The 20,395-nt window shown below is 45.9% G+C and overlaps 1 protein-coding gene across 3 annotated transcripts in view; it reads left to right on the top strand.

Moving 5' to 3' along the window:
- Slc10a7 (solute carrier family 10 member 7) overlaps positions 1–20,395 on the top strand; it is a 230,874-nt gene that overhangs the window by 39,491 nt on the left and 170,988 nt on the right. The window contains exon 5 of one of the 3 annotated variants that reach the window (XM_051169285.1): positions 6,733–6,862. The exons of the other annotated variants lie outside the window; for them this stretch is intronic. Coding sequence (XP_051025242.1) covers positions 6,733–6,750 — 18 coding nt within the window. The 3' untranslated portion in view covers positions 6,751–6,862. Of the gene's footprint in view, positions 1–6,732; positions 6,863–20,395 lie in introns of those variants that run through there. 3 annotated transcript variants of the gene reach the window in all.

Consider the following 20,395-nt stretch of genomic DNA (forward strand, 5'->3'; position numbering starts at 1 on the left):
CATGGCTGAGCTACAGCTAACTTACCTAACTTGGATTCTTCAACCACAGTGCATATGTGGAGGTGAGGGGTCAACTTTTAAGAGTCAGTCAGTTCTCTCTCTCTGATGTGGGTTTTGGGTCAGATCCTCAGGCTTTGCATGGCTTTGTGCGCCGAGCTGTCTTCCTGGCCCTTTAGCCTTTTCATTTTCTCCACTAATGGAGCTAGACTTTAGAAGGGCTCAGCATGGCTCGCTCTTGGCACCTCTGTTGTTAGCAGCATTCTTGTTGTCACCGCAGTCTCTTCCTCCATTTGCAAAGCAAAGTGAAGTGTCCCGTGAAATTCCCAAGTCCCAGTCTTAGACTTGCACGCCCTCCCCCTTCCCTCCCCCAGACAGGGTTTCTCTGTGTAGCCCTGGCTGTGCTGGAACTCATTCTGTAGACCAGGCTGGCCTCCAACTCAGACATCCTCCTGCCTCTGCTACCCGAGTGCTGGGATTAAAGGCGTGCACTACTTCAGTATAATGAGGAACTCCTGATACAGTGTCTTCAAGAAGCTGCCATGGGGGCTGGAGAGATGGCTCAGAGTTTAAGAACACTGTCTGCTCTTCCAGAGGTCCTGAGTTCAATTCCCAGCAACCACATGGTGGCTCACAACCATCTATAATGTGATATGGCACCCTATACATTAAGAGAAGAAGAAGAAGAAGAAGAAGAAGAAGAAGAAGAAGAAGAAGAAGAAGAAGAGAAGAAGAGAAGAAGAAGAAGAAGAAGAAGAAGAAGAAGAAGAAGAAGAAGAAGAAGAAGAAGAAGAAGAAGAAGAAGAAGAAGAAGAAGAAGACGACGCCATGGTTGGGTAGCCTGCTGGAGCTGTGGTGCTCTCTAGGAGACACTGTGTACAGTGGGTGTTACCAAGGTCCACCTGGATATCCCTTAGCATGTTGCTACCCAGCACCAACCTTCTAAGAAACCTGCTGGCTATCATACTCTGCTTTGCTGTGAGCACAGGGTCTGCTCCAAAGCTCACTGCTGTCATCTTATCCCAGTTAGGACTTTCACAACGTTCTGTTAGGCGAGCACCGTGTTTTGATGGAAGGCTGTGACATTCTCTCAAAATGAATCATGAGAGATTGATTTGTGTGCTGCAGGGAGATGGATGGTCAGCCAAGGGAACTGGAGCTGTGGCAACTCACAGATGTCAGGGGGCTGGGAAGCCGGCTGCATGGTTAGTGCTGGCGAGGACAGGAGTTCAGATCCTGCCCCTAGCAAGGTTGGCCAGCCAGGCTGGACAATCAGTGAGGGACCTGGCTTCAGTGGTAAGGTGGAAGGTGATAGGAAGGCACCCACTGGAGACTGTTGACTCAAACCCTGGCCTTCCACATGTGCCCACACATGTGAACATGTGCACACCTCCTACCCATAAAAGAAAATCGCAAGACACAGTCAAATGAAATCTTAAATCCCCGGGAGATGTGGGTATAGAACCTACAGGGCATCGACTTAGTGCTATAGACGTTTTCATTTGTTTCATTTCTCCTCTATGTGTTTCCCCCACAGTGGGTCAGGAAATGGGAGCAAGATGGTAGAGATGAAACTGACCAAATGGAGAACGCTAGCTCATCCAGGATCTACCTAAACAGTGCTCAGTTCCTACCCAAAGGAAATACATTCCCTGTGTTTGTCTGTGTAGCCTTGGTTGTCCTGGACTCACTTTGTAGACCAGGCTGGCCTCAAACTCACAGAGCTCTGCCTGCCTCTGCCTCCTGAGTGCTGGGATTACAGGCGTGCGCCACCACGTGTGGCCCCTGTGTTCATCTTTTAAATTGAATATCATGTCAGGTCGACTCAATTTAAGATTTCTAATTTTATCCATCCACATGACTTGACACATATCTGTAATTCAAGCACTTTGGAAACAAAGCAGGAGGATCAGGGCTCAAGGCCAGCCTGGGCTACATGAAATCCTGGCTCAGAACAAACAAATGATATTTTTGTTGTTGTTGTTTTGTTTTTTGAACTTGGGTGATCTGATACCAGTAGTATATTTGTTCTCCTTGGTTTTTAGAAGCTGTTTACAACTGGGCATAGTCCAACCAGGCATGGTGGCTCACGCCTTTAATCCCAGCACTCAGCAGGCAGAGGCACATGGCTCTGTGAGTTTGAGACCAGCCTGGTCTACAGAGTGAGTTTCAGGGCTGTTACAGAGAGAAACCCTGTCTCAGAAAACAAAAAACCGGCGGGGGGGTGGGGTGGGGGGGGAGGAGAAGAAGAAAAAGACAGGCCTTTTACCTACAGCAGTAGGTTGTATTTCACTGAATATCCCAGTTAATAATTTGTCATAATGGGCGTTAGAGTAGGCAGTACTATGATAAAATAGGGTTCATAGTGAAAGATGGTGGCGGCTGAAATCTTAGTTTATATCAATGTTATTAGGAACATAGTTATAGCGTGAAACGGGGATTTCTCTTTACAGTCCTGGGGCTCGGGCTAGCCCAGCACGAGCTCCTTGGGCATTTGGGCAGTCTGACCAGCCTTCTGTCACTGTCCGAAATTATGACTATCAGTATGACTATCATGCTACATGTAATTTCTGTCACATATTAGAAATAGATGTAATGTGAATTTAGGATTCAGTGTCAGAATTCTTATTTATCCTACTTGATTTATATTCCATTTGTGGAGCAAATGGTAAAATGTTTTTGTTCCTCTGACTGTATAGATTTTGGTGGGCTTAAATAATAATCCCTAAACAGGTATTAAGATATTGATGGTAATTTGTTGCCTTGGGGAAAATATTGATGATACCATGATTACAAAATAACCGTTTTATCCATCAGTTGTTTAGCCTGCATCACTTCTCACTCCTTCATTTGCTCAGAGGCATGTTACAGAAGGAAGCCCGCTTTATAAAACCTTTCCAGGAGCTTTAGAAAAAGGAAAAGTCCCGTTTAAAAGAAAAGAAAGAAAGAAAGAAAGAAAGAAAGAAAGAAAGAAAGAAAGAAATAGGCTTAATGGGAGGCATGGGACGCTGTTTGCAGATCTCAGGCATTGTCCCACAATTTTGGTGTCAGCCTTCAGCTGACAATTAAAAATGTTTGTTTTTTCAGTCATCACCCAGCCCTAACAGATGGGTGAAGAATTAATCTGATTTGTATTTTCCTCACAACTTTCTCCTACATAGTACAGTAGTGTATGATTAACATTCAGTGGATTTGCAAAGATGATTTATGGGCCTTAATGGCTACTCTATACATCCCTTTAAAATCACACCAGGGTGAATTCGGAGGCCAGAGGTGCTTGAGAAGACCTATAGAAATCTGAAGAAGATTTTGATGCTCTCCTCCACCCAGAAGGGAATGTGCTAATATTGTCATGTTTTTCCCTGCCAAGACCCTCCTTGCCTGGTGTCTTTTTTTTTTTTTTTTTTTTTTTTTTAAGCTCTCCTGGGAGGAGATTAGTCAGAAACAACAAAGTAGCCAGATGTCTGGTTCTGAGAGGGTCCCAGAGGCCAGGCTACAGTAGGCAACAGAAACCGCGTGGGGCCGAAGATCAAAGATGCCTGCGCATTACTTATGGGCACACAGTGTGTGTCGGTCCCATTATTAACAGTCGGGGAAAATTTGTTTTCCTAATTAACCCTTTTGTTGGAGTAACCTTAAATTTTAGTGAGTTTATTTCTGTTTGGATCAATTTTCTTTTGTGTAGCTAGTTGGGAGAGGTTTGCTATCCAAAGAAAGCTGAAATAAAAGGAGCCCCTGCTTGATCTCAGCCCCTCAGCTGGGATGCTTAGCCCCAGTGGACAAGAGATCAGGAGGGCATTCTCACCTGCTCTGAAAGAAGTGGGCATTGCACTTGGGAGTTACAGTGCACACTAGCGGTGAGGGGCTACCTGGCTGCCATGTGTGTGCGCAGGGCTGTTTTTTCATTTCCTTGCTTATAAAGGACTGCTGTTTGAATCTTGAACTGTTTTGGAGGGGGGTTGTGAGAGCACAGCCTCCTGGTTCTCAAATGAATTCGGAATTAATCTCCATGGTGGGACTCTGTCCCTTATTAATGGTCGACTCTCTCTCTCTCTCTCCACTTTGGTATTACTAATGATTGGTAAGGAATTTTATCCTTTACCTAGTCGCCTTCTACATGAGATCTTACATTCTTCGATCACATACGAATTTGAGAGATATTAATATGTTTGTTATTTTAGGTCATTCTTAATTCTAGAACCTTTAATGGCTTGTAGCTGAATTTATTCCAAGGAATTTGTAAAAATCAGGTTCTGGTGTTCGGTGTCTTGGGCTCTTGGTGAGAGCGTCAGCAGGCAGGCACCTTCCTGCTGGCTTTCTCTCTGTCCAGCATTATAATGTTAGCAACAACAGGCAGTCAGGGTGCCAACCCTGCTCTCCTCGGATGCTGTTGGAAGCCACTGTGACCCGACACCACTGGTCAGCCTCAGCGCTTTGAAGTGCTGCAACTCATTTTTTAAGACCTGGCAATGTAAACTTGCCACAAAGGCCGTAAAAACGTCTTTCCATGTCATTGGAGCTATGTGGTAGCCGTGTATAGGTACAGAATTTGTATTCTTTGTGTAGCGGTCAAGGATTCTCTTAACTCCTTGAGGAAAATGAAGCCCCTGGTAGCAGTTTATAGGGGCTAATCAATTTCTCTCTCTGGAGTTAAGTATCCAAGCGAGAAGAAAGCTCGCTTCTTGCATGAAGCATTAAGGAGGCACTGGATTTTGGGGCTTGCTTTGTTTTCTTCCTCCTCAGAGTGGGATTTGATGTTTCTTATCAAAGTGTGTCTGAGTTTTTGGGCTCACACTTCTGGTTGTGTCCTGCTTGCCTCTCTTCAGAGTGCTCAGAGCCCTGTGCTAGCGCTAACCCGGTGCCCTCATCTGTGTGCCTGGCTTATGTTCAGGGTAAATGCCTATGAGCCTCAGTGAGGGGAGTAATTTAAGATGGGGCTGTTTGGGGAAACAAAAATTTTTTCAGTACGGTGCTGCCAACCCCTTGGACTTGATCACAGCCAGATTTGTTCTGTGCTTGAGTTGTGGTTTCAGGACTAAGGTCCAGCAATGGACGAAACATCTACCCTCTGCTGTGGATCTCCTCCCCCCAGCTACCCCGCCCCCCTGCTCCCCGGTGGTCCTTCCTCTCCTCCTTGTGCATGGAGTCAGTCCCCTATTCTTTTCTCCCCCCTCTCTCTGTTCTCCCTTCTTTCTCCCTTCCATTTAAATGACCATTTGCTAAGGAGAAGACCCAGAGGTCCCTTTTCTTTGGTCTTCTAGAAGTTTCCAATACAGCATTGCTGTTCTACTTTCCTCTAAATTATAATTCTCATTGTCTTGGATTGCTTCCTTGGCACTAGTGCTCCCTCCTGCCTCCCAACCCCCTTAACCATGTGGACATGACTGCGCCCCTCATTTCTTAGCATAACACCTCACATCCACAGCACTGTATATAGAGAAGTATTCAGCTATGCTTTATAATAAATATAGGTGAATATAGGAAGGTGAAGAGTTTTTTCTTGTTTGTGTTGTAAAGTTGTGTGCTGTGTGTGGTATGGCGCTCGCTGTTTTGGTTAGGCTGGCTGCCTTGTAACTCTTGGAATCTGCCTGTCTCTGTCTCTGATCTGCTTTGGAGGCATGCACAGTCATGCCTACCTTTTCATATGGGTGCTGGGGATTCGAACTCAGGTCCTCATGTTTGTAGAACAAATGCTTTACCCAGGAGCCATCTCTCCATGGTTTTTGTTTATTAAAATTTATTATTTGTACAGTATCTGCCTGCATGTGTGCCTTCACACTAGAAGAGGGCACCACGTCTCATTATAGATGGTTGTGAGCCACCATGTGGTTGCTGGGAATTGAACTTAGGGCCTTTGGAAGAACAGACAGTGCTCTGAACCTCTAAGCCATCTCTTCAGCCTTCCCCATGGTGCTTTATTTGCTTATTCTACCTTGCTCTGTATATGTTGCCCACTCCTCTACCCACTCAAACTTTCCCCCTTTTTTGTTTCTCCATAGCATCTGTGTGGAAGGGTTTTGATTAGAACTAGGAACTAAATTGTAACACCGGGCAGTTGAGGTCTCTTTTTGAAACTCCTTTTTTTTTTTTTTTTTTTAATTTTTTAAAGCTTAATGCATAAGTGACTTAGTGCTTGAGTAGGTGTTGAAGTAGAAATCCATAAACTTTGATGATAGAATCACATGGTACATGAGAATGTTTGCAATATACATCAAGTTGGTTTTGTTAGAATGCAATAATTTAATATGCATTTTAATTTCTCTCTTTGCAAAACTGTGGGTTGAGCACACAACCTTGTGGTTTTTGTTTTTAGTCTATAATGGTCTAAGAGTTTTCATTTTTTTTTTAATAGTTTAACTTTTATGTAATAAATTTCCCCAGTTTTAAATGAACTATAGTTATTTTCACCCTAAGTTTAAAGTATTGACTTTGGGACATTTATTACTATTTGGAATGGTGTCTGTGATGCTCAGCCACCTTGAGAGGTTGGGGCGGGGCGGTCTTGGCTGATGGGAGATTCCTGTCTCAGGTGTCAAATGCAGGTAGATAGCATGTTGTGTAAAACCACAGCCCTGGAAACAGTTATGTTTGGGGTATACCAGTGAGCAGCTTTGACTCCCTGTGGCATCTAACTCCACTACTAAAATAAAGGTGAGCAATTGAAAAATGTCAAAAATGAAGTTGTCTTCTGTAGCATCCAAATATTTTAAATGGACTGTTTTCCCTCTTTTACAGTATGATTTGCATGGTTAAATATGAAATAGAACTACAACTGATGAATAATCAGATATGTAAGGATAATGTTTGGAAAGCTGTCCAGAAGACTTGAGACTCAGTTATTGTAGCCTGGGGATTTTGCCCGGGGGGGGGGAAAAATGTATTGTGCCTCACCAGCTGAAGGGCTATTCAGAAAGATACAAAGCAAAATGGTATCTAGTTCAACATGTAATTTTGATATTTCATACATAATTTGGTACTTGGCAGAAATGTCAAAATATACTAGCTGCTTCCCATTTCTGAAACTGTGTCTACACCAAATTGAACCCGGTGGATGGAGTTCTTGAGAGTCAGATCACTCTGACTCTCAGGAAGAGGAGGAACCTTTCCAAGTCATTCTCTGGAGGAGCCCAAGCTCTAATAGAAGAGTCAGATGAAGGTATGGCTCATTTCAGAGGACGGGAGTGCAGCTCAGACACTGCTGGGTGGGGGTGGGGGGACAGAAGGTATGGCTCATTTCAGAGGAGGGGAGTGCAGCTCAGACACTGCTGGGTGGGGGTGGGGGGACAGAGGTATGGCTCATTTCAGAGGAGGGGAGTGCAGCTCAGACACTGCTGGGTGGGGGTGGGGGGACAGAAGGTATGGCTCATTTCAGAGGAGGGGAGTGCAGCTCAGACACTGCTGGGTGGGGGTGGGGGGACAGAGGTATGGCTCATTTCAGAGGAGGGGAGTGCAGCTCAGACACTGCTGGGTGGGGGTGGGGGGACAGAGGGATGGCTCATTTCAGAGGAGGGGAGTGCAGCTCAGACACTGCTGGGTGGGGGTGGGGGGACAGAAGGTATGGCTCATTTCAGAGGAGGGGAGTGCAGCTCAGACACTGCTGGGTGAGGGTGGGGGGACAGAAGGTATGGCTCATTTCAGAGGAGGGGAGTGCAGCTCAGACACTGCTGGGTGGGGGTGGGGGGACAGAAGGTATGGCTCATTTCAGAGGAGGGGAGTGCAGCTCAGACACTGCTGGGTGGGGGTGGGGGGACAGAGGTATGGCTCATTTCAGGGGAGGGGAGTGCAGCTCAGACACTGCTGGGTGGGGGTGGGGGGACAGAAGGTATGGCTCATTTCAGGGAGGGGAGTGCAGCTCAGACACTGCTGGGTGGGGGGGGGGGACAGAAGGTATGGCTCATTTCAGAGGAGGGGAGTGCAGCTCAGACACTGCTGGGTGGGGGTGGGGGGACAGAAGGTATGGCTCATTTCAGAGGAGGGGAGTGCAGCTCAGACACTGCTGGGTGGGGGTGGGGGGACAGAAGGTATGGCTCATTTCAGAGGAGGGGAGTGCAGCTCAGACACTGCTGGGTGGGGGGGGGGGGACAGAAGGTATGGCTCATTTCAGGGGAGGGGAGTGCAGCGCAGACACTGCTGGGCCAGGGTAGGGGTGGGTCACTGGTCCAGACATTTAAACTGCTATATAATACTTAATACAATTAAGACTTCTTTCCCAAGACTTCCTATTGATATGAACACCCACTTAAATTCCAGAAAGCGTGTTTATGTTCAGTATTTGTGTTCTAAAAAAATCTTTGAAGCTCATCAAAAGTTGAACTGCCAAATCTAGAAACAACCATGGGTCTTACCCTTACTAGCTTCTCTGCCACTGTTTTAGAGCCATATTCTTAGAGCTGTTACATAAATTGCAATTTACATTACAATCCACACCCTACTAACAGAATAGCTTGTTTTTTGTTGTATATTCACCCTACAGTGCTCCTCTGAGAAATAAAGTCTATTTATCCTGTTACCACTACATAGAGCTATTGTTTATTGTCTTTTAATCAAAAATCAGGTTTCTACACTTAATGACTTAGAAGATCTATTACATTTTGTCAAGATGTAAGAATTTATGAAGAATAACAAACCCATGGAATCCCCAGTAGATCAAGGAGATGTGTATAATCTTGCTGTTTAATACACATACTAGCATTAATATTTATAATGGAGTTTAATATTTTGTATTTACACCTCCATCACCCTATAACATATCATATTGTTTTGAGACTTAAATAGCTCTCGATTTACACACAGAAGAAAACGTTTTTTTTTTTTTTTTTTTTTTTTTTTTTAGGAGTTTTTCCTTCTCCTTGATTTGAATTTTCCCCAGGTGTTTGTTAAAGAGCAAACAGATTTCTTCATGCTGAGGTTCTTGCTCCACACACAGCCCCAAGTGGTGTGTGCGGACGTAAAAAACTGACAGGTTGTGGTGTTGCCCGCCCCCCACCTGCTAATGGAATGTTGAAACTGTGGCTGGCTACCGGGCACAGCTCCTAAAGACCTGTGCTGCTGTAGACTTAGCTCCTTTCTTAAGTTTTACCCAATTATGAGGCTGCACACAAAAGACACCAGTTTGGTTGGCTTAAATAATAGTGTTGGTTTCTTACCATTTAAAATTCATAGAAATGGTAGATAAATACATTTTTGTTTTAGTAGGCGATTCGTTTTTTATTAAAATACCCATAAAACCTGGGGACTCACGTTTATTTAGAAACACATGATCAGTGGAAAATGTTCCCTTAGCCAAATTGGCAGTGCTGTACTTGTAAGTAACGTTCTGTAGACTGCTTCTATAAGCACCCTCTGTAGCTTAAATTAAACGTCAAATCCTACACCTGTATTTCACAGTCTTCTAAAGTAATGTTTTTCAAGGAGTGAGATTATTGTGTTTAGTCAGCTGAGGTGATTCGTACTTTGAGGTGCTGGTTGATGACAGAGCCCCTTCTTGGGGCACACACCCCTTGGCTTCCTTCACACTAAGTGCTCTGAAACGTGGGAAGAAAACTATACACAGACAAAGCCAAGACCCCAGGCCCTTAGCAACTCAGCAGAGACTTCTCATGTGGACCCTGAAAGGCTCACCAGAGGGCTGACTTCTTTCTATTTTTATTTTTTTTTTAGGGTTTTCAATAATAATTTAAGAATGAAAAAATCCTTTCTCGTCCGTTTCTCAATTTTCCTCCAGCAGAGTAGTGATCGAAGCATGAGTTCCGCCCTGGGTCAGGGTGCCCAACAGCTCAGTTTCTGGGAGGGTGGGTGCTGATGGGGTGGACATTTATTTATACTCAGAGAATATAGGATTTAGGATTATCCCCTCCCCCTCTTTTTTGTCTGTCTCCCTGAGGAAATAAATGAGGGCCCTCCACAGACCTCAAGTCCTTTGAATTGATGGAAGAATCTACAGGCACTGGTAACCCAGCAGTTAGCGTCTCATCAGCTTGGCCTTTATGTCTCAGCCCCCCTTGGAATCCCTTTCCTGCCTTCTGTAGAGCCGTGGACTTTAGGCAACTAGACTTTAAAAAAGTTAAAAGGCAAGAAGTCAATCTCCTGGAAACGAATCCGAGTGCAGACTCAAACCACAAATAAGGAAACGCACCGAGCACGTTAGACAGACATAGAGAAATGATTTCTGTCTTCTGTGGTAAGGTAATTGGGCACCACCGCTTGGCAGGGGCTGCAGCTACCGAGCCTGCTCTGGCTGCCACAGGTTGATGGGCAGGTGATAAGGCAGCTTCCGCCAGGGTCTGCACAGGAGGCCTACCTAATATGCTGTCTGCCCTAAGGGCCTATGGGAACACAGTTGGATTATTATGTTAATGCATGAGCCTGCTGCCCTCTTCCTATCCCAGCTGGGTTCCCTGTTGTTAGGAACTGCTTTGCCCTGACAGTGGAGTAATATGCTTCATGATTGAAAGGGCAAAGGGGCTTGAAAGGAAAGAGAGAGAGAGGGAGAGGGAGAGAGGGAGAAAGAGAGAGAGAGAATAGGCTCGCATAGATATGCAAACGAGGGCAGGAAATCTGCCTGCTGGAAGATTTTACCCTGAGTAGCAGGGGGAAAGTTTACTTGGAAGTTCTCTTAGTGCTCAGCAAAGCCCATCCTTTTTTCAGGTCTTTTGTTTCCCTTGATTTCATTGCTCCTGTTTGGCATTTGCTGTTGGGAAGTGCCTCTCGCACACACTTCAGTGGATGTTAGAAATGAAGCCGGGCTCCTGGGGAGGCAGGCGTAGTACCAACAGGACTTTTGCATCTCACTCTGCAGTTATGTCCTATAGTCATAGAATAAGTATTTTGAGGATGCTGAAGGATTTATATTTTGTATTAAACCATCCCTTTAATTTCTCATTTTTGATACCGGTTTAAAAGCCAGTTGAAAGGGGTAGAGTGGGTGAGGTGAAATAGTTGGGATAGTTCTTGGCTTTATGTATTTTATATGATTGGAATTTCCTTTTTTAAAAAGCTATAATATTTTTTATTGCTTTTTTAAGAATTTCAAGCTGGGTGCAGTGGCACATGCTTGTAATCCCAGCACTTAGAGAGGCAGAGGCAGGCAGATCGCTGTGAGTTCGAGGCCAGCCTGGTCTACAAAGTGAGTCCAGGACAGCCAAGGTTACACAGAGAAACCCTTTCTCGAAGGGAAAAAAAAAAAAAAAAAAAGAATTTCAAACAATGCATTTTTGTCATATTTACTCCCTTCTCCACCCAGAGCAACCCCACCTGCCAAACATCTCCCAACTTCCTGCCTTCTGCTCGCCTTTTTTTTTTTTTTTTTTAAATAACCCAGTGAGTTCAGTTTGTGCTGCCCATACAGTCACAGGTGGGTGTGGACTCATCCTCTGGGGCACATAGACTGCTAGTGGCCACACCCTGGCAGGCTGTGTCTCTCCCGAGCATCAGTTGTCCCTTGCTCCTCAGACCTGGGCTCCTGAGCTCCTCTCTCGTACTCTGTGAGTGGATTTCAGTTGTCCTGGGTCCTTCAGAGTTTCTGGTGTCATTTTCACTTTCCTGAAAAATATGGGTTCGATGTCTAGAACCCTGTTAAAATTCTTGTTTCTGGAGTTTTGTCAGAGCTTTTGTGAGGGTGGCATATGACTGGCACACGTCTCGTGTCTTTTCTTAGGAGTTAACACTCCTCTTGTTCAATGGGATGACGTCTACCAGGAAGGTGTGTGCGGGGTGCCTGTGCACACACAGGGACTGAGAAGCAAGCGTGCAGGAAGGCGTGTGCAGGGTGCCTGTGCACACACAGGGACTGAGAAGCAAGCGTGCAGGAAGGCGTGTGCAGGGTACCTGTGCACACAGGTACTGAGAAGCAAGCGTGCAGGAAGGTGTGTGCGGGGTGCCTGTGCACACACGGGGACTGAGAAGCAAGTGTGGCTGTTGTTCTTATCAGCATCTTTCCCAAGTCAGCATACCTCCTCCTTACACTAGGGGCAGCTTGTAAACTTACGAGGATTTCAGATCCTCAAAGTCAGCAAGTGCACAGTGGGGCCCTGTCATGGGCTCCACAAGCCAACCACAATTATCTATGTCTTGTCAGGAAAAAAAGTACCCACGGGATTGCTTTCATTAAAATGTAAAGTCACGAACACTATTTTAATTCAGTATTGGAAATTTCGTGAGGTTTGAGGTTAAGTATCTGGTGTCATAGGAGAAAGGTGACTTGTTCTAACAGGACCCTTATGGCTGAGGAGATGGCTCACAGGTGAGAATGCTTGTGCACACAGGGACGAGGATCCCCAGCCCCACATGCAAAAACTGAACATGGATGTGCCCACCTGACAGAAACTGGAGGAGGACCAATGGGTCTAGCTGAAAAATAGTAAGCTCCAAGTTCAGTAAGAGGGTAAAGTGGAAGGTGGTAGAACAGAAGACCTGCCATCCTCTGGCCTCTGTGAGCACATAGCTGTGCTTGTGTGTGCACACACACATCGCACACATACATATATACACATGTACAATTACATGCATACACATACACACAAACATTTATACACACACACACACACACATACACACACAATTTTTCTTTTTGACTTTAAAACAAGTGGGGTGGAACTCATTCTGTCTAAGCAATCCTTTTAGAACACGTCTGTGTTAGGCTTGAGATATGGCTCTTCCAAAGGTCCTGAGTTCAATTCCCAGCAACTACATGGTGGCTCCCAACCATCTATAATGAGATCTGGTGCCCTCTTCTGGCCTGCAGGTGTACATGCAGGCAGAACACTGTATGCATAATAATAAATAAATAATGAAAAACGAAAGAAGAGGAGGAAGAATAGGAAGAAGAAGAGAAACCCCAAGTCCAAGAAAGAGGTGAAGAAATAGTGAAAATATTATACTTTCTTATGTTTGCCTTTCTTGTGACGCACCGTGTAGGCCTCAAGTGAGGCTGGCTAGAAGATCATAATTAGTGTAACACTGCACATGGAAAGAGCCAACACTGAGGAAATAATGAAGTCTGCCATAGAAAATGCTTGATTTTAAAGAAACTTCTTGTCCATCTCCCCTGTTTCCCACCATGGAGCCCAGGTTGGCTTTGAGCTCAGGCCTCCTGTAGCCACCTGAGTGGTGGGATTCCAGGCATGCACCATCAAGCATACTTTGTTTGCTTCTTTAAGAAAAAAATTACGTGTGTGTGTGTGTGTGTGTGTGTGTGTGTCTATCATCTACCTGCCTACCTCCCTGCTGTATTGGGGGCGCATACACGTGCCTTGACAATAGTGTGTAGGTCAGAGAACAACTTGTGGGAATGTTTTCTCTCTCCACCATGTGGGGCTTGGGGAGTCACACTCACGGTGTCAAGTTTGGCAGCAAGTGCCTTTGCCGGCCGCGCCATTTTGTTGGCTCATACTTGGCCTCTGAAAGCAGCTTTGTCTTGTTCCCCTGCTGAGCTCTCTTACACACGGACAAGCCCTGGGAGCAGGCATCAGCCTTCCTTCTCCCGGTTTCTCAGACACAGCAGATTCACCGTGTTCTTCGCACTGAATACCAGTGCTGATGAAAGGAAAGCACTCAGCTTCCGTGGGACTCCAGGCTCCAGGACCTCCTGCTCTCAAGGACCCAGCCTCTCCTCTCCTGGCCTCCTCCCTTTATGCAGTGCAGCTGTGCCTCTCATGCTGGGATCACACGTGGGCTTTGCCATGCCAGGCTTTTGACGTGGGTACTGAGGATCTGAGCACAGGCTCTCATGCTTTGCTTTACCCACTGAACACCTCCCTAGCCTCTTCTCTCAGTCTGAAAGTGTTTCTGTCTAGGCTTTCAAATGTACCAGGGATTTGTGTCTGTATTTCTGGCTTCTTACTTTGGCAGGTCACTGATGAGTGGTGTGGTTCTGTGGACTTCCTTACATGGTGCTACTTAGATAGCATGGTTAAGAATAGCTGCTAGTTATTCAGCATTTGTGTTGCCAAGGCAGCCTATGGGTCATGTCACTGCTCACAACATTAATGTAAGTAGATACTGTCCTATCTGTCAGAGAATATTCAGACTAAGGTAAACTGAGTCTAGGCCCTCTGTGGCCTGTACATCTCTTCCCTGTTGTACCTACAAACCTTTGCCACGTTTTGTCTTATTCTGTTTGCTTTTGCTATAATTGAACACTCCGAGCTAGATAATTTTTACTGGATTGAGGTTTACTTACCTCACAGTTCTGAAAGGTGAGAAGTCCAAGAACATGGTGCTGTCATCTACTCAGCCTCAGGTGAGGGCTGCTTTCCTGCTGTGTGACACAGCACAAGGCTCTGCGTGGGCAGTCAGAGCACACATGCCAGCCCGTCACTCCACGAGCATCTTGACCATGACACTCATGAGCCCTCTCGGCCCAAAGACCTCTGGACCTTCAGCCTCTCCATGCTCTTCGCTGGAGACCAAGTTCCAGCACATGAACTGTGGGGACAAAGCACAGTGTGTGCATCCTTAGCCTTGTTCAGAATTGCTATCACATGAACCATGGTCCTACCACATGGATCATAGATGCTGATGCTGGGAGCATGGACAAACAAACAGTATAAGGAGTACACAGAGAACGGGTTTTAAAAAAAGATTGCGTGTGGGGTGTGTGTGTGTGTGTGTGTGTGTGTGTGTGTGTGTGTGTGTGTGTGTGTGTGTGTGTACGCATATGCAAATGCCCACAGGAGTCTAAGTGCTCCTGGAGACCAGAAGAGAATGTTAGATCTCATGGGGCCAGAGTTACAGGTGGCTGTGGGCTCTCTGTTGTGGCTACTGGGAGCCAAACTTAGGCCCTCAGCTAGAGCACAGAGCTCTTGGCCACGAGCCACCTCTCACAGGCACAGAGAGCTGCTCTTAAACCGCACTTTTTATAGGTGCCTGAGGTGCAGCTTACTAACTTGGCTTTCTCACACAATCACTTGAGAGTGAATGATCTCAAAGGAAAAGTAAGAGCTGGCTTAACTTGTCCAGTTAGCAGGAACGGACAGTGGGAAGCAAAGAATTTTTTTTCTTAAAGCTAGTTCAGGAGGTAGCAACATACACACAACCCCTGAGGAAAAGAGGAAGGTTACGCGTTACCACGGGAACATGGATAGAGATGACACCACTTCGTGTTCATGATAAAGTCCAACTCTACCTGAGGGACCCACCTCAGGAGACCGGGCTTACAGTAGGATCTTGGGTTTGGCAGAAAGAGCCTCAAATATACAACTTCTCGACTATTCCTTTCAACACATACCCATCAGAGACAAAGGCAACTTCTGAGGTGACCTGCTTGGGAGGGTTATGGTCTGCAGGTTCCCCCTAAAGAAAGTGTTAGCTTGCAGAACTTGGAAACCATGTTTTCCTCTTTACCTCTTAGTAGCATTAGTTTAGAAGTCAAATCTCAGTTCCACCCTGGATTCCGTAAATTTGGTGTTTCCTAAGCACATTATTCAGGAATGTCTCTCATGGGTTTATGTTCCAAGAAGTTGGTGCCCAGTTTGAGGCAGGATTTTTCAGGCTGGCTGTGGGGCGTGGCCAGTGGAAGCAGGTGACTAGATGTGTACCTCATAGGCTTCCATATTTCTGTTCCCAATGTCTGATGAGGAGCTCTTGCGGCCATGATTGGCTGTAGTCCTCTGAAACCCTGAGCCCAGATAAGTCTGTCCTCCTTTAAGTTATTTCTGTCAGATGTCGTGTACACTGAGGCAAAAGTAAATGACAAATTTCTCTGAGCCTTATGATTCTGTCTATAAACAGAATCATACTTCAGGGTTATTGTGGGGGTTTAATTAATACTTGTCACTTGTCTGAGATACAGGTGCTCTGTGAAAGTCAGCTTTTTCCTCCTCTTCCTCCTCTTTTTTTTTTTTTTTTTTTTTTTTTTTGTTGTTGTTGTTGTTGTTTTGTTTTTCAGAGACAGGGTTTCTCTGTGTGTATCCCTGGCTGTCTTGGACTCATTTTGTAAATCAGGCTGGCCTAGAACTCACAGGGAACCACCTGCCTCTGCCTCCTGAGTGCTAAGATTAAACTTTTTCATTCTTCATGAAATAAATTAATCATCCCATTAAAAATTACTCAGTCAGAACATTTTGTTGTTGTGTTCTATTTTTTAAATGTTGGTTTCTCTGTGTAGCCCTTAGACCAGGCTGGCCTTGAATTCATAGAGATCTGCTGCCTCTGCCACCCAAGTGCTACAATTAATTTTTAAAAATTTTTTTATTAATTTATTCTTGTTACATCTCAATGGTTATCCCATCTCTTGTATCCTCCCATTCTTCCCTCCCTCCCATTTTCCCCTTATTCCCCTCCCTTATGACTGTTCCTGAGGGGGATTTCCTCCCCCTGTGTATGCTCATAGGGTATCAAGTCTCTTCTTGGTAACTTGCTGTCCTCCCTCTGAGTGCCACCAGGTCTCCCCCTCCAGGGGACATGGTCAAATATGAGGCACCAGAGTTTGTGTGAAAGTCAGAACCCACTCTTCACTCAACTGTGGAGAATGTTCTGTCCATTGGCTAGATCTGGGTATACAATTAATTTTTAATTGTTTTTGTTTTGTTTTGTTTTTCAAGACAGGTTTTTTTGTGTGTGTGTGTGTAACCTTGGCTGTCCTAGACTCACTTTGTAGACCAGGCTGGCCTCAAACTCACAGTGATCTGTCTGCCTCTGCCTCCCGAGTACTGGCATTAAAGGTGTGCTCCACCATGCCCGGCTCTATTTTCTAATTTTTTTTTTAGCTTGGAGACAGCACCTTGCTCTGTGGCGTTGGTCTAGATTTTACTTGGTACCCCAGGGTGACCTCAAACTCTTAGCAGTACTCCTGGCTCAGTCTCCAGGGTCCTAGGGTTATAGGCATGAGCCGCTGTACTTGGCCCTTATGGAACCATGTGACTCACATCACTTCTAAGAGAATGAGCTGCTGATGTAGGGAGGAGGATATGGAATTCAGTTTGGCTAACCAAACCCCTTGGAAGTGATTTTTTTTTTTTTTTTTTAAAGTTGAGATGAAGCTGGGCTAAATGGGAGCTAAGCGGGGCCAACTCCGGGGCTTTGGAGGTGAGGCAGTTTGTTTTTGTACTGCTGTCTGCTTTGCTCTTCCCAACCTCCACTCTAATCCCTCGGCTTCTATAATGAAGTCTTCAGCCCTATACATTTTTATTAAACATCTTTTTTGGACTCCCAATTTGCATTTCAGATCATGTAACAAAATGTATGTGTTTCAAATATTCACTGTATAATTGCGATTAGAGTGTGTAATCCCTCAAAAGATGTTAATTGCAATTTAAATTCACACGGAATTTAATTAAGTGAGTTGGGGATTAGAAAGTAGATGTAAGGAGTAGTTGAGGGAATTCATTTTAAAAAGACACTTTTTTTTTCTCTAAAAGATATAAACTTTTTTCAACTTTAAGATTAGAAAGGCGGTGGGAGTGCAGGAAAGAAGGGAAGAGCAGGCTAGGTGACATCTTCGGAAAGTCTAATTAGGCTCATGATTCGGTGTGGGTCGAGGTGGAGTGCTGACTTAGTAACCTCATTTCTATTCTCAAGGAGCCCGTCTGTGCTGGTTGACTCCCTTGGTGTCTGGTGGAGACAGTGAGATAGATGCTGAAGAATTCTGGAGAGCGAATGGCTGGGACTTGCAGGGGGTGATTGGGTGGGAAGTGGTAGAAGCCCCCTGCCTTTTCAGTCCTTCCAACCTCCTGGCCAAGGTGGATGCATTCAGTGTATAAGTAGATTCTATGTAGCCATCGCTGTAACCTTGGAAGAACCGAGGGTGGCTTCTTTTTGTCTCCTCAGTACAGAAAGAATGCTGGCGCTAAGGCCATTGCCAGCGACCAGGGGCTGGGGATGCTGGCGCTAAGGCCTTTGCCAGCGACCAGGGGCTGGGGATGCTGGAGCAAAGGCCATTACCAACGACCAGGGGCTGGGGATGCTGGAGCGAAGGCCATTGCCAGCGACCAGGGGCTGGGCATGCTGGAGCGAAGGCCATTGCCAACGACCAGGGGCTGGGCATGCTGGAGCGAAGGCCATTGCCAACGACCAGGGGCTGGGCATGCTGGAGCGAAGGCCATTGCCAACGACCAGGGGCTGGGCATGCTGGAGCGAAGGCCATTGCCAACGACCAGGGGCTGGGGATGCTGGAGCGAAGGCCATTGCCAGCGACCAGGGGCTGGGGATGCTGGAGCGAAGGCCATTGCCAGCGACCAGGGGCTGGGGATGCTGGAGCGAAGGCCATTGCCAACGACCAGGGGCTGGGGATGCTGGAGCGAAGGCCATTGCCAGCGACCAGGGGCTGGGGATGCTGGAGCGAAGGCCATTGCCAGCGACCAGGGGCTGGGGATGCTGGAGCGAAGGCCATTGCCAGCGACCAGGGGCTGGGGATGCTGGAGCGAAGGCCATTGCCAGCGACCAGGAGCTGGGGATGCTGGAGCGAAGGCCATTGCCAGCGACCAGGAGCTGGGGATGCTGGAGCGAAGGCCATTGCCAGCGATGAGGGGCTGGGGATGCTGGAGCGAAGGCCATTGCCAGCGATGAGGGGCTGGGGATGCTGGAGCGAAGGCCATTGCCAGCGATGAGGGGCTGGGGATGCTGGAGCGAAGGCCATTGCCAGTGATGAGGGGTTGGGGAGGTGGCTGGCTCATTTTGGTCACCAGTGTCCACTTCAGGTAGTTCACAATGGTAACTTCTGGTGCAGGGGATCCGCTGCCCTCTTACGGCCTTTGTGGCCACCTTCATTCACATGATATATACATCCATATGACTACATCTATGTAATTTAAAAACAAAAGAAGACCTTTTGAAAAAAAATGTTAAAAGTGCTACGTTCAGTTGTTGGGAGGATGAGAAATTCAAGCTAATTATTTGATATTCAGTCAAGAACATTTTTCTCTAAAGACTGTCAGAATTCGATTAGGCCCGCAAACCTTGTTCTGTTAATAAATTTTCTCAGAGATAAGTTTTAAATCATGGGAGGTCTTTAAGAGCCTAAACCCAGTTTCCAAAGCAAAAGAAATAGTTTAACCTTCAAGTCACTTATTCTCTTGTGTGATTGTGAATAAAAAACAGTAAACGCATAAAACTGTTCCCAGGGACTTTCCTCAGAAGTCTCCTGCACACATTTCTGGGGCAGAGGTATGGGAAGACACAGGAAGAGATGGAGAGAAAAGGGCAAGAGCGTGTTAATTAGCTAAAAACTACCTAATACTTTGGTGGGCTTTATAAATGATTTTTTGTTTTTTGTTTTCCGAGACAGGGTTTCTCTGTGTAGCTTTGGCTGTCCTAGACGCGCTTTTGTAGATCAGGCTGGCCTCGAATTTACAGAATTTGCCTCTGCCTCCCTACTGCTGGTGGGATTATAGGCGTGCACCACCACACAGGCATAAACGAAAATTTTAATTTAATTAAATAGGTAGTTGATTGGGATTTGAGTCAGGGTCTTACTGTATACCCCAGGCTGACCTTGACTCTCCTGCCGCAGTCTCCCATACCCTAGAATCACAGAGGAGACGCCTTTTCAAAGAGGAGAATAAGGTTTGTTTTCAAGGAAACCAAAACTGCTCACCATCTGAGGTGTTAGCCTTTGACCCTTCATCTTTCTTCTCCACCGGCTTCAGCATTTAGACCCCCACTTGTCTTCCTCACAGTATGCTATCAGGCCACACCCACATCATCATTTATTTGTGATTTATTCCCTCTAGATAATCAAAGAAAAGGGTTCTTGGGCTGGAGAGATGGCTCAGAGGATAAGAGCACTGTCTGTTCTTCCAGAGGTCCTGAGTTCAATTCCCAGCACCCACATGGTGGCTCACAGCCAACTATAATGTGATCTGTGCCCTCTTCTGGCCTGCAGGTATACATGCCGACAGAGCACTGTATACATAATAAATAAATACGTCTTTAAAAAAGAAAATTTCTATTGATATGATTTTCCCCCCAAGACAGGGATTCTCTGTGTAGCCCTGACTAGACTGAACTCGCTTTGTAGACCAGGCTGGCCTTGAACTCACAGAGCCCCACCTGCCTCTGCCTCTCCAAGTGCTGGGATGACAGGCGTGTGCCACCTCACCCAGCTTGAAATGATTTTTATTTTGGATTTAGTGTATATTTCCACATGATCTCATACCTAGGTGTAATTGTGGCTTGAGAACCAAGAGATGGATTCTTGTCATTCGCTCTCATGCAGCACGCTGCATTTTAACAAGCTCGGGTTAAATGCTGCATTCCACGACGGCAGCAGGGCCGGATTTTATGTTCCTGCGGGGGTTCTTTTCATTATAAAAGCATTACATGGTCCTAGTGATCATCTAGAAAATATAACCAAATCATTTCTTGCCAATAGATAACCATATTCTTAGGTGCATTCTGTGTGTCCTTAGCCTTTCATAAATTTCTGCGTTTCATTATGTAAAATATGTTAAGACCTTTTTAG

This window comes from Acomys russatus, chromosome 26 (genome assembly GCF_903995435.1).
Source record: "Acomys russatus chromosome 26, mAcoRus1.1, whole genome shotgun sequence".
Classification (NCBI taxonomy): domain Eukaryota; kingdom Metazoa; phylum Chordata; class Mammalia; order Rodentia; family Muridae; genus Acomys; species Acomys russatus.